The sequence below is a fragment of the Macaca fascicularis genome, chromosome 5, assembly GCF_037993035.2.
Source record: "Macaca fascicularis isolate 582-1 chromosome 5, T2T-MFA8v1.1".
Lineage (NCBI taxonomy): Eukaryota > Metazoa > Chordata > Mammalia > Primates > Cercopithecidae > Macaca > Macaca fascicularis.
Genome location: NC_088379.1, coordinates 173,111,355 through 173,127,313, shown reverse-complemented (window position 1 = coordinate 173,127,313; position 15,959 = coordinate 173,111,355). Strand labels below are relative to the sequence as shown.

The 15,959-nt window shown below is 36.6% G+C and overlaps 1 protein-coding gene across 1 annotated transcript in view; it reads left to right on the top strand.

The window, feature by feature from the left end:
• The window catches only part of DDX60 (DExD/H-box helicase 60), a 105,086-nt gene that overhangs the window by 35,534 nt on the left and 53,593 nt on the right, over positions 1-15,959 (top strand). Inside the window, exons 12-19 of the mRNA XM_005556257.4 lie at positions 302-417; positions 1,642-1,802; positions 4,811-5,066; positions 9,484-9,650; positions 10,187-10,345; positions 11,618-11,767; positions 12,301-12,420; positions 13,555-13,650. Coding sequence (XP_005556314.3) covers positions 302-417; positions 1,642-1,802; positions 4,811-5,066; positions 9,484-9,650; positions 10,187-10,345; positions 11,618-11,767; positions 12,301-12,420; positions 13,555-13,650 — 1,225 coding nt within the window. The remainder of the gene's footprint in view (positions 1-301; positions 418-1,641; positions 1,803-4,810; positions 5,067-9,483; positions 9,651-10,186; positions 10,346-11,617; positions 11,768-12,300; positions 12,421-13,554; positions 13,651-15,959) is intronic.

The following is a 15,959-nucleotide window of genomic DNA, read 5'->3' as shown; positions in this document are numbered from 1 at the left end:
AAAAATCTGTATAGTTTTTAATCTTAGAATAAGTCACTATAGCTGCATATTTTAAATTAATGAATTAATGAATGCATATTAATTGATATTGATGAGACTGTCAGAGACATGGAGTAGATTTTGATTTATTAAACCTCTAATAAACTTCTCTTTGGATTCTACCACCCACATCATATTGCAGAAAGAAGAAGGGGAGCTATGATTTTCAAAAATATTATAAAATAAAATCTGTGCTATGTTATATTTAGAAGTGTGCAATTTAAAATATGTTTTTTTTTTTTTTTTTTTTTTTGTCTCGCAGTGATGATCCTATTGTTACTTCACTGGTTAAACAAAAGGAATTTGATGAACTTGTGCACTGGCATTCTCATAAACCCCTGAGTGATGATTATGACAGGTCCAAGTGTCAGTTTGATGGTGAGCTCTGTGACTCTAGTGAAATAAATTTAAATCTACTTTACTCTCTGCCTTTTGTTTTATAGTGGAAAATTATATCATGAGACACAAATTAAATTTTTTTGAATAAAAATAGTCTACAAGATATTCAGATGTGCATTGGGAAAAATGGTAATGAAAAATTCTCTTTTTCTTCATTGACAGTCATATGCATGTAGATATGTATGTGTTTTAGGAGGAAGTGCTGGAAGTTGTTTTAAGGAAAGATGGTTTGTAGTTTAAGCAATGTATGTATTCCTTGGAGTCAAATATATTGAGACCATAGTATTTCAAGCAATTTTAACTGTTTCATACCACCTGATTGGCTGCATGTAATAAGCACCAGAATATTCTATCTGCCTTCATGCTCAGGGTGGTTGAAACTACAAAAGGAGGCCCATGAAACCGCTAACAGTGGATCAACAGAGACTGAATTTAGGATCTTGTCTTCATCTCAACTTTCTGTATCCCTATGCTTACCCCCAGCCTCCTTAGAGTTGACAAAACTTACTCTGAGAATAACCTAGGAGTAGGCATATCAAGTATGCTCGTATGAAGTACTTATTAGCCTGGGTATGTAAAAAATGACCAAGATCTTGGGGGGATACTTTAGATGAACCATTAACATGCTTCAGAGTGGTTTGGTTTGATGTATATATTTACAGACATAGAAAAATTAGCTTAGTTATTTCATTTCTGTGAGTATTATGGAGGTAAGAGAGTAAGGCATACCTTGATTACTGGGACTTCTTACGTTATGAGATTTTACCATTTCAGCTGCCATGCTCTGGGCTCTGGCTCTGTGGCTATGGTCTGGAGTAAGGATTTTTTCTATCCAGTGATGCAAGAAGCCAGAATATCTTAGATAGTTGTCTTCTTGCCTCTGTCTCTACCTTCTTCTTAAACTAATTCACAGAGCAGAGGACATACGTAATGCCTGGAATCTGTCATTTTTTTTGTTGCACCCTGATACTTGATTTAGGAGGTAGACCATAAAAGTGTGTTTTGTCACTTCCACCCTTTGAATAAGAGAAAGAATTATTATCCATAGATAACTTGATTTTACATTCTCTCTTTAAGAAAGATAATAAGATTAAATTACTTTTCCACTAATTTAACTAATGGATGTGGGATAATATGAAGGATTGATGAGAATGCTATTGAAAAACTATAATAAAGTTACATTTGAAGTCTTTTCTTTTTCAGAAAAATCTAGAGACCCTCGTGTTCTTAGATCTGTGCAAAAGTATCATGTTTTCCAGCGGTTTTATGGGAATTCATTAGAAACAGTCTCTTCGAAAATCATCGTGACTCAAACTATTAAGTCAAAGAAGGATTTTAGTGGGCCCAAGAGCAAAAAGGCACACGTAAGTTCTATACCTTGTATCAAATTAAAAAAAATTTCTTTTTCTTTTCTCAAGTTGATATTTGTTATCCCTTTGGTGGTTTCTTTTTATATAATGCTTTTTCTTTATTTATATATATATGCATGTATTTTTATATATGATTACTTATTCTTTTACCTCTTGCTGAAAAAGCCTAACCTGCATAAAAAAGTTGTAATGGTATTCTATACATAACGTATGTATCTATTTGAAGAATAATTAAGTGACTAAAGTTTTGAGTTTAGAAATTTTAAACTAACATTAAAAATATAGTTGTTCATTAGTTAATGACAGTGAAAATCTTTTTCATATAGGTAGTAAAAATAGATATGAAATGTTTGTCTACTTTTTTCTAAATTATAAAGAGTGTTTACACTTTTCCAAAGTATTTAAATGATTGATCAGTCCACCACATTTTGTGAGTGGAAGGTTAGAACTCTCCATTTCCTCTTTCTGTGTGGGCTGGACTCCTGCAACCTTACCTTTTTCTTTCTTGGGATGTCGTTTTCTACTCTTTTCCCAGGAGACATAACTGTGGAATGGAATACAAGGAGTAAATAAGAAAAGTTCCAATCTATTTCTGGAATAATAATACTAATAGTTTATGATCTAAAATTATCATAATCCTGCAACATTAATGTCTAAGTACAGATATTTTTATATTAAAACAGAATTTTCTGATTATTTGACTTTAGAGACAGGTCATAAAGGTTTCCATCTTAAACAAATGGAAAAGTCGTCAGGCTTTAGTATCTTTCTGTGGGCCTCAAAGTTGGGGATTTGGTAATGGCATTTATTTTCACAAAAAGTTTCTCTCGAGATGAAAGGTTTTAATATATTAGAGAAAGTACCAACTTAACAAAACCAATCACAAATAAAGATATTTGTCACACATCTATCTTAACAAATTGAAATAAACATGGTGAAGTTATCGGGAATGAAACATATAAAGACCTCAAAAAATATTTTTATTCTCACTTCTGAATAATTACTTTTGTGAACATTTTGGCAAGATCAGGAAAATGTGCATCTCTTTGTCAAGCCTTCAGTGGACATTTCAGAACTCCAAGAGACAGATAGTTCATCAGTTCAAGGACTTATCAAAAAAGCTCTTGTATTTTCTACTCAAGATAACATCAAAAAATAATCACAAATTACTCTAAAAGGTTCTCAGACGTTCTATGAAGGCTCTATTTTTCAACTGCTTCAAAAGTTTAAGCAGTTGGGCTGTCCCATCTTTTGTTTTAAGAGCCAAATAGAAGCCTCTCTGAGCCCAACTATGTGATCATTGTTTCTCTCCTCCTTTTCATTTTTGTAGCCAATTGTATTGTCAATGAGACTATTTAATTGAACATTTACTTTTTTATTTATGGGTGACAAAAAGCTACTGCTTTTCAGTTATGTTTGTTGTTGTTGTTTTGAGAGATGTTATGAAATGGTAAATTTGCAGAAATTCTTGTCACATAATACAATGTATGAAAATAGAAAAATCTGCATGGCAAAGGGTCAAAGGTAACCCTTGTACTATTGAGATAGAACCATGCTAAATTGGCCCAACACAGCAAATTAGGAAGATAAACACTGGGAAAGCTCAAATATTATTGATTAGAAGGGTTTGTTTCTAATTTAGAGAGTGATGACAACTAAAATTGACTTCATTATAGGCAGGCATTTACAGATTAATTTCATGACTAACAGAGTGGAAGATGTGTTGGAATCCTCTTGCTAATACAACAATTCTCTAATTTGTCTTTGTAGATTAATGAGTCAGGTTGGTAAAAGCATGGTAAAAGTGGGCCCATACTATGTTTAAGTTAATTGGAAGCACTTATTGAGGAAGAGAAAATCAGTTGTATTTGTGTTGTTCCTCTTATCCACTCCTCTTCTTCCTCTTTCCTTATTCACTCCTCAAACATTATGGATTAAATGCTTTGTGCTTGAGACATACAGACAACAAAGGCACATTCCTGTCTCAGGATCTCAATCAAGAGAGGAGGAATGGCAAATGAAATTACAACTACAGTTTGTGCTAATGAGTGCTTCAATAGATGTCTGAGCAGAGGAAGAATACATGACTTAGACTTGGGAGAGTCAGGGAAAGCTTCAGGGAGGAAATATATTAAACAAGTAGAGAATAGGGAGATGATGTGGGAAGAATGGAAGAGGGCAGGCAATTCCAGAGGGAGCAGTAGATATCATAGCATGGAGACATCAAAAGAGAGGTGGCCTCTTGTCTCTGATTTTGTGACATTAACTCTTCTTCTTCTTCTTCTTCTTTTTTTTTTTTTTTTTTTTTTTCCTGAGACAGAGTCCTGCGCCATTGCCCAGACTGGAGTGCAGTGGCCCAGTCTCGGCTCACAGCTACCTCTGCCTCCCGGGTTCAAGGGATTCGCTCACAGCTACCTCTGCCTCCCGGGTTCAAGGGATTCGCTCACAGCTACCTCTGCCTCCCGGGTTCAAGGGATTCGCTCACAGCTACCTCTGCCTCCCGGGTTCAAGGGATTCGCTCACAGCTACCTCTGTCTCCCGGGTTCAAGGGATTCTCATGCCTCAGCCTCCCAAGTAACTGGAACTACAGGAGTGTGCCACCATGCCCAGCTAATTTTTGTATTTTTAGTAGATAAGAGGTTTCACTATGTTGGCCAGGCTGGTCTGAAACACTTGGTTTCAGGTGATCCGCCAGCGTCAGCCTCCCAAAGTGCTGGGATTACAGGTGTCAGCCACCATGCCCAGCAGCATTTACTCTTTTATTTATAAACCACATCACTCACAAATCTAGAAAATTATCTACAGAGAGCCTTTATACTCTGTAAATTAAATTGTCATAAGTTATAAATTAACACAGGCTTAATTTCCAAAAGAAAAAAAAGAAGTTTTTCACATCTACTCAAAATGGGATGATGATCAAAGTCATCAATACACCCTTACTATTGTCTCACTCATGACCTCTTACTTATTTTAAGAGATGCTTTTTTTTTCCTTTGGGGCAGGAGACCAAGGCTGAAATAATTACTAGAGAGAATAAGAAAAGGTTATTTGCCAAGGAAGAACAAAAGGAAGAGCAAAAGTGGAATGCTTTGTCATTTTCTATTGAAGAGCAAATGAAAGAGAATTTATACTCTGGAATAAAGAACCTGGAAGACTTTTTGAAATCCTGTAAAAGTAGCTCTGTGAAACTTCGGGTTGAAATGGTGGGATTAACTGCTTGCTTGAAAGCCTGGAAAGAACATTGCCGAAGTGAAGAAGGTATGTGATTCTGTTTTCTTATTTCGGTGAGTTGGAGAATTAATACAAATGTAATAATGATAGTTTCCATTTATTAACCGGAAATTTGCATTAGAAGACTTACATGCACTATCTTATTTTATGTATTATTACCTTTAATATGTTCTAAGACCCACAATGGTTGCCTGAAACTGTGGATAGTACCAAATGCCATGTATACTGTTTTTTCCTGTGCATACATATGTATGATAAACTTTAATTTCTAAATTAGGTACAGTAAGAGATTAACAACAATAACTAATAGGATAGAATAATTACAACAATATACTATAATAAAAGTTATGTAAATATGGTCTCTCGTCCTCAAAATACCTTATTGTACTATGCTCACCCCTTTTCTCCTTGTGAGAATGTGAGATGGTAAAATGGCTACATGATGAGGTGAAGTGAGGTGAATGATGAACACTATTGTTGACCTTCTGATGATACAACAGAAGGAGGATCGTCTGCTTCAGGCGATCCTTCTGTCGTTAAGCCATGAGGGAGTGAATGACTGATGTTAGGAGCAGATGATATTGATGATTGGGGTCCTCCATGGTTGAAAGAGTTTTGCTGAAGTCTTTTAGAAGAATAACATTAGCAGTAACTGTTGTCATTTTTTTTTTCTTTGGAGGGGGGATGGAGTCTCACTCTGTCACCCAGGCTGGAGTACAGTGGCACCATCTCGGCTCACTGCAACCTCCGCCTCCCGGGTTCAAGCAATTCTTCTGCCTCAACCTTTCAAGTAGCTGGGACTACAGGTGCACGCCACCATGCCCAGCTAATTTTTGTATTTTTAGTAGAGACGAGGTTTCACCATATTGGCCAGGCTGGTCTTGAACTCCGGACTTTGCGATCCGCCCACCACGGCCTCCCAAAGTGCTGGGATTACAGGCATGAGCCATCGTGCCTGGCCACTGTTGTCACTCTTTAACTTATCAAAGTGTTTCTGTGAAGGTTGCAATTCTTTTGTGATTTTATGGGTGACTTTAATGCTGTATTCTATCTGAGAATTGTATTCCATATTTTTTCTTTTAATATCTATGTAATTTGAAACACTTCAGGAAATTCAGGTTCTGCTTCAGGTTCTTCTTCATCTTCCTCCCTAGATGACTCAATAAGTTCTTCCATTTCCTCATTTGTTAACATTTCCTAATGAACTTCAATATGTTGTTTCACTTCTTTATCAAACACGTTGGCAAATCTCTCTCTATCAATTAGTCTTGCTGCATGAATTATTTTCCTAACTTCTCCATTGATCCCCAAGAAGTCTTGAAAATCACTCAGTACTTCACTCCATACATTCTTCCAGCAGGCATTTCTAGTGTTTTGGTTTAATTAATCCATTGCATCTTTGGAGAGTGTTATAGCATCAGCAACAGTGAATAATTTCTAGCACCTTGTCATGTCCAGATTGGGGTCTGCATCAATTGCTGATTGAATGTAATCAAACACCAGGCAGGTGTATGTGGCTTTGACAAACTGAATGATGCCGTAGTCAAGGCACTGAAGCAGTGAGTTTGTATTTGGAGGTAAAAATACAATCTCAATATTTTCATTTTCAACAAAAACAGATTTGGGATGGCTAGGTGCATTGTCTAGTATTCCAAGCTTTCCTCTTTCAAGTATTTTTTCACTTCTGGGAAGAAGCATTGGTAGAACCATTCCATAAAAATGTTGACTGTCATTCACACTTTCTGATTATGTTGCCAGAACACAAGCAGATAATATTTGCTTTTGTTTTTGAGGTGTATGGCCTCTTCATTCTGCATGCTACGCCTGTCTTTATTATATGCACTGCAGCGTTGCCACCTCGTACCAGTGTTAATCTATCCTTCCATGTTTTATGTCTTGGTGCCTCCTTTGGACTTTTAAGAATGTAGGTTCTATTGGGCATCTTCTTGCAGAAGAGCCTGGTTTCATCACAATTAAAACCTTGCTTTGGATGGTATCCTTTCTTTCTAACCAACTTCTTCAACTCTGCCAGAAATGTGGCAGCAGCTTCTTCATTGGCAGATGGAGCCTCTTCAGTCAGTAGTTTTTTGTTTTGTTTTGTTTTGTTTTTGAGATGGAGCCTCGCTCTGTCGGGACCAGACTGGAGTGCAGTGGCGTGATCTTGGCTCACTGCAACCTCTGCCTCCTGGGTTCAAGCGATTCTGCTGCCTCAGCCTCCCGAGTAGCTGGAACTACATGCACACGCCACCATGCCCAACTCATTTTTGTATTTTTACTAGAGATGGGATTTCACCATGTTGGCCAGGATCATCGATCTCTTGACCTCATGATCCACCCACCTTGGCTTTTCAAATTGCTGGGATTACAAGCATGAGCTACTGCGCCTGGCCCTCTTCAGTGTTTTTTATACTTTTCAGTCCAAACCTATTCCCAAATTTGTTTAACCATCCTATATTTGAAGAAAATGGGTCATTGTCACTCATTTTGGAGGATGCCTTGCTGAAGTCTTCATACAGATTCAATGCTTTCAGGTGCAACATGTTTCCATCACCTGGAAAATATTTTCTATTTATGCCTTCCACCTTCTATCTTAACTAAGCACTTATCAAACACTGTGGCCAAAACTTTTGCTGTTTGAGGTGGAACAGAAAAAATAGCACAGATTTCTTTTTTCTTCTTCACAACTTAATAGATAAAAGATTGTTTCTGAGTGTAGATCTTAGCAACCTCAGCATGTGAATTTTTCTTTACTTATTAAGTCAAGAACTTTCATGTTTTCACCTAAAGAAAGCACTTTATGGCTTCTTTTTTGGCATATCTGAATTGCCAACATCACTTATTTTTCAGTTTGGGGCCATTTTAATAAAGAAGGGTTACTGAACACCAACACTGAGGCATCAGTGCAGTCAATCTGATCATCAAGGTGGCTACTAAGTAACTAATGGGAACATGGTATCTACAGTGTGACCATGGGGGACAAAGGAAGGATTCATGTCCTGAGCAGGACGAAGTGAGATGGTGCAAGATTTCATCACACAACTCAAAATGGTGTGCAATTTTAAAACATATGAATTATGTATTTCTGGAATTTTTCATTTAATAATTTTGAACCACGGTTTAGCTAAGATCCCTGACACCACCAATAAAAGGAAAATTTTGTATTTTATCAACGAGCAATGAAATCTCAGAGAGGGTCCAAAGGGCAAATATATAGCACATTCATAAGCACCTTCAAAGACAGGTACAAAAAGAACAACTTATAAAGTTGGGGACATGGTTAAGGGAACCAACAAAAACAATGAGGCACCCAGGAAGAATCTGTCATTCACCTTTGAGACCAATGAGTAAACATTTCCTTTGTGAGTAATGCCGTATTCATGCTTCCCTGGCACACTGAGTTCTTCCAAAGCTGCTGTGGATACCATGTGCTCTACTTTACAATTTCCATAACAGGTAGTAAAAAAGAAAAGAAGAGGCAGAAAGAGGAAGATACAGGTGAAATGGGATCACATCAAGATGTATAAATTCACAGCAAGTGAAATGATCTTGTTCCATAATACCTCCAAACTGACAGTTCTTCTGAGCAAACCTAGTTGATCTGTCAGTTTTGAGCATCTCCACACTTTGATCCATTTAACACCTGACCTCCATGTTCTCTCCAACACCCTGACCCCCCCACACCTATTGTTTCTGCTGCTTAATTGGGAATGATCAAGTGTTATGCATTGTTTTTCTAAGTGAACTGCTCACTTAGAATAACAGTGCATAACAATCAGTATGAACTGTATTACATTTCCTTTGTAGCCTCTTACTGTATTCAGTAGGTGTTAGTTAATGTTGTTAAATAGGTGAAATATAGATGATTGATTAGAAGAAATCCTGACATAATAAGTATGAAATAATTAGCAGAGCAGAGGAACAAAAAGGATATGTATGAATATAAAGCATTGGAGAGAGATTAGCAACATCTAGAATGTGACAGTTGGAAGAGGTGGATTGAATTGAAGGCCTCCAATGATTATACCAAATGCTTATCTGTGGTCAACTATAGGACTCAATAAATGTTGCCAAGGTTTTAACCAGATATTTCAAGTCATAAAGATATTTTTCTTTGAACATAGTAGAGCAAATATGAAAATAAAAGATGGAGAAAATATTTGTTATTCTTCCTAAACTTTTACAAACTTGAGCTTCTTTGATCTTATTTCTATTATGAACTATATATTTTTTCCCAACACTGATGTGGCTATGTCTCAGTAATCCACGGAGATGATGAAGTGTGGATAGTTGAACTTCAATTTTACTTTATTTGGTCCTTTCTACTCCAAAACCTCCAGTAATGCCAAGTAAGATACTGAGGCCATCTAGATGATTAATCTTGGATAATCAAATGAATTATTTTTGATGGTCTTTATAACAATTTTGTTGTTTATTCTTTACCAAGGTAAAATCACGAAAGATTTAAGTATAGCTGTTCAAATGATGAAAAGGATCCACTCTTTGATGGAAAAATACTCAGAACTTTTACAAGAAGATGATCGGCAACTCATAGCCAGATGCCTTAAGTATTTAGGATTTGATGAGTTGGCAAATTCTTTACATCCAACTCAGGTAATATTATCGGAATAGCTCAATTTCAACAGGGTAATTACTAGTTATACATCAAGTGTTTTGCAAATATAGTCATCTCTTCTAGATTTCTTTTTTCTTTTCTTTTTTTTTTTTTTTTTACTGAAAATACTATTATTAGTAGTAATCTAACTGCCCAATCTTGAAGTAATGCATAATTAGAAAATTTGTACAAATGCTTACCTGGACAAACATTAAATGCCAGATAATCTCTGCAGATCCTTAAAACTAACCGTATACTTAATTCTAGCAAAACATCTCAAAACTGTAGTATGATTATTCAATTGTCTTTAAATATATCAGGTTGTAGCTACAAACGTCATGATATATATTTGAAAATCTTGATGCCTACTAATTTTTTCTAGTTAAGACAATGATTTTAAAAATTTAAATTTAAAAGGTGGTAAAATGCTTTAATTGCTTTTCACATAGAAAGTGCTCAGTAATAAATGTTTTACTTATTTAAATGATATTCTAATTCAATGTCATTTTCAAAATGGACTTTTAAAATAATGCAGGATGCAGAAAATGATGTAAAAGCGAAGAAAAGGAATAAATATTCAGTTGGCATCGGGCCAGCTCGGTTCCAACTGCAATACATGGGCCATTATTTGATACGAGATGAGAGAAAAGACCCAGATCCCAGGGTCCAGGATTTTATTCCCGACACATGGCAGGTAATACTGCAAATGAAACAAAAATTACTGTATTTATTTTATTATATGTGATCTCAGAGGTTTCTCATTATTGTGCCTCTACTTATTATATTTGGTATGAACTTGTTGATGTCATTTAAACATACCTTGTTATTTAAGATGTCAAACGTGGACATTTTTTCCCCATTTAAAGAAAGTGAGACTTTCTTTTATTATATAGACCATTTCCTTGGACGTACATTAATGGATTCATATGTTTAGCTCTGATGTTATCTCAGTGTCATCCAGCTGTATCATCATGGAGCAGCCTCCAGGTTTTCCCTGTGTCAATAGGATTTCATATGTAAATATATAAATGTGCATAGAGAAATCTGGATAGTTTAAATAGTACGGACAATTGTTTAGATATTTTCACATTGCATCTGTCACCATAGTAGCTATTCTAAAAATGTATATAAAATTAATATTGATGGATATAAAATTTAGAGGAAAAGGATGCATTTCTACATGCATCGAACCATACAGACTTGCTGATAAATTGAACAGGTTTACCTACAGAAATGCAATTTTATAGCTTCAGTCTAATAGACTGCCCTCTTCAGAATCTTTCTTATGATGGTGAGGTAGGTTAAAAAATGCATGCCACCTTTTCATGAATAGGAAGACCAGTTCCTTACTTCAGTGCAGGACAAGAGACAGTAATGCTCTCCATTAATTTCATTCACATTGTAACTCTTCTGATGCCCATTTCACTCTGAGGTGTGACCAGGAGTGGACTGGTTGGGGTTTTGAGTTGTTTTCCCACCTTCTACCTATTACATAGACTTATCATCATTCTTTTCGGCTAGTCAACATTCTTCGGCTGAAGGGGTGGAGCTCTCTCATCCTGGCATTCTTCTATGTAGAAAGTAGAAGATCAGTAGCAAAATTAAGAATATTTGATGTTTCTTCTCCTCAGCTACTTTTTTCACCATCAGTAATATACATATTTTCTCTTTCTTAGAACTTAGTTTCTCAACCGCACTTACTGAATATCAAATAATTACAGATGTTTTCTCAATAATAAGATATTTTATTTGACATCCTCTCCATTTTTCACACATGAAACCCACCTTACAGATGTTAAAAAGCATAAAAATGATCTCTTCTGAGAGAATGGCATGAGACCTTCAGATGTACCTATAGATCCTTTGAGGTTCAGAAAATCGTACTGGAAGTCTATTAATATACTGTCTTTGTTTTGGTAACATATGGTTCGCTTTCTTGACACGAATGGTACTCTGCACCCTGCAGCGAGAGCTCCTTGATGTTGTGGATAAGAATGAGTCTGCGGTGATTGTTGCCCCAACATCCTCAGGCAAAACCTATGCCTCCTACTACTGCATGGAGAAAGTACTGAAGGAGAGCGATGATGGGGTGGTCGTGTACGTTGCTCCCACAAAGGTAGTGCTCAAGTGACTGTAATATTCTCTTTCATTCCTGAACCTACTCTTTAAAAATAATGAACATGGTCACATGGCAGATCTAGTTCACTTTATTTTTAACCTGCATTTTCTAGTTCCAGTGTCTGAAGCTAAAATAACATACATATACATATACACATACATATATACATACACGCAAACATATACATAAAATAACATATACATATTCAAACTTTAGACATCAGGGGAAAGTCACCAAATATAGGAGACACAATTTTTTTCTGATGCATGGGCAACATTTTCTGTTTTTCCTTCTGATGAATACTTTTTAAATCCCATTTTACTTTAGGTTGAGGTTTATCAATGAGGTTCGTATGCTGAGTCAACTATCTCAAAAAGAATATGTTAGTGTGTTTAGAGTGGTGGGTTGATGAAAGGTTAGTAAGCTTTCTGCACTGAAAGCAGGACACACTTTTAGACAGTTCTTGTTGTCCTCTGATATTTCACCTCTCTCTATTATGTGACTAATGGATCTTTTTCTTTGTCAATCAGGCCCTTGTTAATCAAGTGGCAGCAACTGTTCAGAATCGTTTTACGAAAAATCTGCCAAGTGGTGAAGCTCTCTGTGGTGTTTTCACCAGGGAGTATCGTCATGACGCCTTAAACTGTCAGGTATGGTATTTTAATTAATAAGTGTGTTATCGAATTATATAACTGTACTTGTATGCCTCTTTGACTAGAAATTCAACATGTTCACAAGGCTTGTGAAAATAATTTCCTTGAATTTATGAAAGACAAAATACTTTTAGAGAAAATGTAATATTGTTACATTTCAAAGAGTGAGAACTAGAACTCGTCTTTCTCTAAGGACACTGACCTTTGGATTTCTAATTTCATTTATATTTTATTGCATCGTCTTGGTTCGTAAAGGGATTCAGAATGATCTGAAAATGCTATGTTACAGAAAACTAACAAATCTCAATTTTAAATCAATTACTTTTTCTTCATAAGTATCTATTAAGGATACTCATGATTTAGAAAATATATTATGGATCGTATACCTGGTGCTAAATCATAGACAGTTTTCTCCCCTCCAAACTCACAGATCAACAATTAAGACTAAATAAGAATGAACACATGATTGTAGAAGATTCCATGGTAGACATGGAGATGTTCTACCCAGATTGCCTTTCAAAGGAGGACTTGATGTGGGGAATGTGATTAAGATAGATGCCAGCTATCAGCTCCGCTCCCCCAGTTCTGCCTCCACAGTCTATACCCTGCAACTGAGCTAAGTAGAAGTACAAACAGTAGGCTGCTGTGGCTCAATGTGGAACAACTCTGACAGCAGTCCTTACTCCAGAACTCTAAGCTAGGTTGGCAGAGGCTCCATCAGGCCTGCCTTGCAGTTAGGCTTCCTCCTCTGCTCATTCCTGCTTTCCTGCTCTTTTCACACTAGCTGATTCTTAATAAACAATCCAAACTCTATGTCAGTGTCAGGTTTTAAAGAATCAAACTTATGACAATGAATAGTTTCTATTTTTAAACTCTGAATGCTCATAAACAAGGATGTAAACTTCAAATCTGCTCTTCTACCATTTTTGACCTACCAAAATTTCAGTTTAATATGGTTCCAATGAATATGGCACAGTTTTGATGAAACCCTGAATTCTCAGAAGCAATGTTATATGCCAATTATCAGCAGGGACATTCAGGACTCGTAAGTCTATCTTACATATTCTTGTAACTATGTCTACACATGGTAAGTGCTCAAAATGTTACTTCACCCAATATTATTCTTTGTAGGTACTTATTACAGTGCCTGCCTGCTTTGAAATTCTGCTGCTTGCTCCTCATCGCCAAAACTGGGTGAAAAAGATCAGATATGTTATATTTGATGAGGTAGGTTTGGTGTTCTTTCTTTGCTTAATTTCCTAGTGCACATTTGCATAGCAATGAAGATATTTGGTGTTTCAGGACATCTATCCCCTTGGATGGAGTTCAGATTGAGAAGGTCTCCCTTTTTTTTTTTTTTTTTTTTTTCCTGAGTGATTTTTCCTGGGAATTACAGTGTTTTGGCTCCCTTTTCATGTTGTGACTCAATAGGGTAAAATGATGCACCCTACAGAGTTCTGTATGGGAGTGGAATCTTTCACTGACAACTGTTTCAGGGAAAATAGAGTTCAACCATTCTGGTACAAGTTCCCCTGGACAGAGATTTCAATCCAATCTTTGACCTCTAAAGTAAGTAATTTTTGGCTCTAACAATGATGTCAGTTACATAAGTTTTATCAGTCATGATCCCAACAGAAAATTAAATGGCACTCTTGAAATACAATAATTCAAGAAGGGTATTTTTCAAAGGTGTATGCATGTGAGGGAATCCATAAGGGTTAGTGCAGTAATCTAGAGCTAGTAGTTTACCCCTAGGCTTAAAGGAGCAAGGCATGGAAGCATTTATGGAAACTCAAAACGAGATTCCAATTGAGTTGACCATGTTGTGAGGAACATAGCTGATTCAAGGTAGCTTTGCAGGAAAGGAGCCAATGGAAAAATGACCTCAGTCTCAGTCTCCGCGCTTCTTCTGATCTGTGGCCAAGGCCCTCCATAGGCCAAACCCAGTGGAACCAGAAATCATAAGAGTCCTTTTGACAAAGTACCTGTAGGTCAGCTTCCCTAGGAAGAGGCAGCAGGATAAAAAACAATGTAGATTTATAGCGATTTATTGGGGCAAATGGAAGATACTTCGCAAAGCTATATTGCAGCATTATTAGGAATGTTTATTGGTCAGATGGCTCACACCTGTAATCCCAGCACTGTGGGAAGCCGAGGCGGGCGGATTGCCTGAGGTCAGGAATTTGAAGCCAGCCTGGCCAACATGGTGAAACCCCATCTCTACTAAAAATACAAAAATTAGCTGGGAGTGGTGTCAGGTGCCTATAATCTCAGCTACTCAGGAGGCTGAGGCAGGAGAATCACTTGAACCAGGAGACAGAGGTTGCAGTGAGCCGAGATCGTGCCACTGCACTCCAGCCTGGGTACCAGAGTGAAACTCCATCTCAAAAAAAAAAAAAAAAAAAGAAAGAAAAAAAAGGGGGAATATTTATTAAAAGAGATTTAAAACACGATAGGAAGATATATTCTTTGGCTCTGTGGAATTTTACATTCAAAGGGAAAAAGTTTAACAAATCTCTGTAACTTACCTTTTCCTTGCTATAAACTTGGAGCTACCGAATAGGCTGTGCTTTGGATTTGATACTGATTTATTATATTTATTTTTGGTTGACCTCATATTGCATCATGAAGGTCTTGAATATTATTGTTTTCAAAAATCCAACAACTTTGTCTATGCAATCTAGAACTTTGAATTAAAATCTCATCTCAAAACTCTGAAGTGATATGATGATATGACTTTGGCTATTTCAGTTTTTAGAATTTTGTGTAAGGGATAAAACCGAAAGGTTTTAAAGGCTAATGTCTACTGGCAGAATCAGGGAAAAGTGCTATCTAGGGCAAAGCATAAGGTCAATATTTGATGGAGTGGTATTTTATCTCACCAGGACAAGCCCAAATGGGCAGTGGTTATGCATATTCTAATAGATAGATAATTTGACTTTGATAGTAAGTCTTTTCCAGTTGCTTGCCAAGTGTCATACTTTAATCTGTTAAATGAAGACCACAATTGAGACTCTTTTCTGGATCTAGTTTGATTTGCTCATCCATTCATTTACTCAGCAGATATTTAAGGAGTGCCTGCTCAGTGTTAGGCTTTGTGTCAGTGGCTAGGAATAGAATATTCAGGTCTAAGGTTACAGTTTACTTAATGCCTTATCTATTAGACAGTGGAGCTGACAGCAGTTTAATCAAGAAAGAGGAAATAAACAAGTGAGCTCACAAATGATGATGCCAGCTCACGTTGGTACAAACTGTGAAGGAAGGGAGCAGGCTGCCATGACTGCAGTCATGGTAGGGTGTCGGGAGGAGGCAACTTTGGAATAGGTGGTCAGAAAAGTCTGTTTTATGGAGTGGCATTGAGCTGAACTCTACCGTGTGAATAAGAGAGGGTAAGAGTAATTTAAGCAGAGGGAATAATATACGTGAAAGCTCTTGGCTAGGAAGGGTGAGTTCAAGGAACAAAGAAAAGGTCTTTCTTTCTGGACCATAGTAAAGGTGGAGACAATGGATTGAAATAAAGCCAGAGAGGCAGCGGT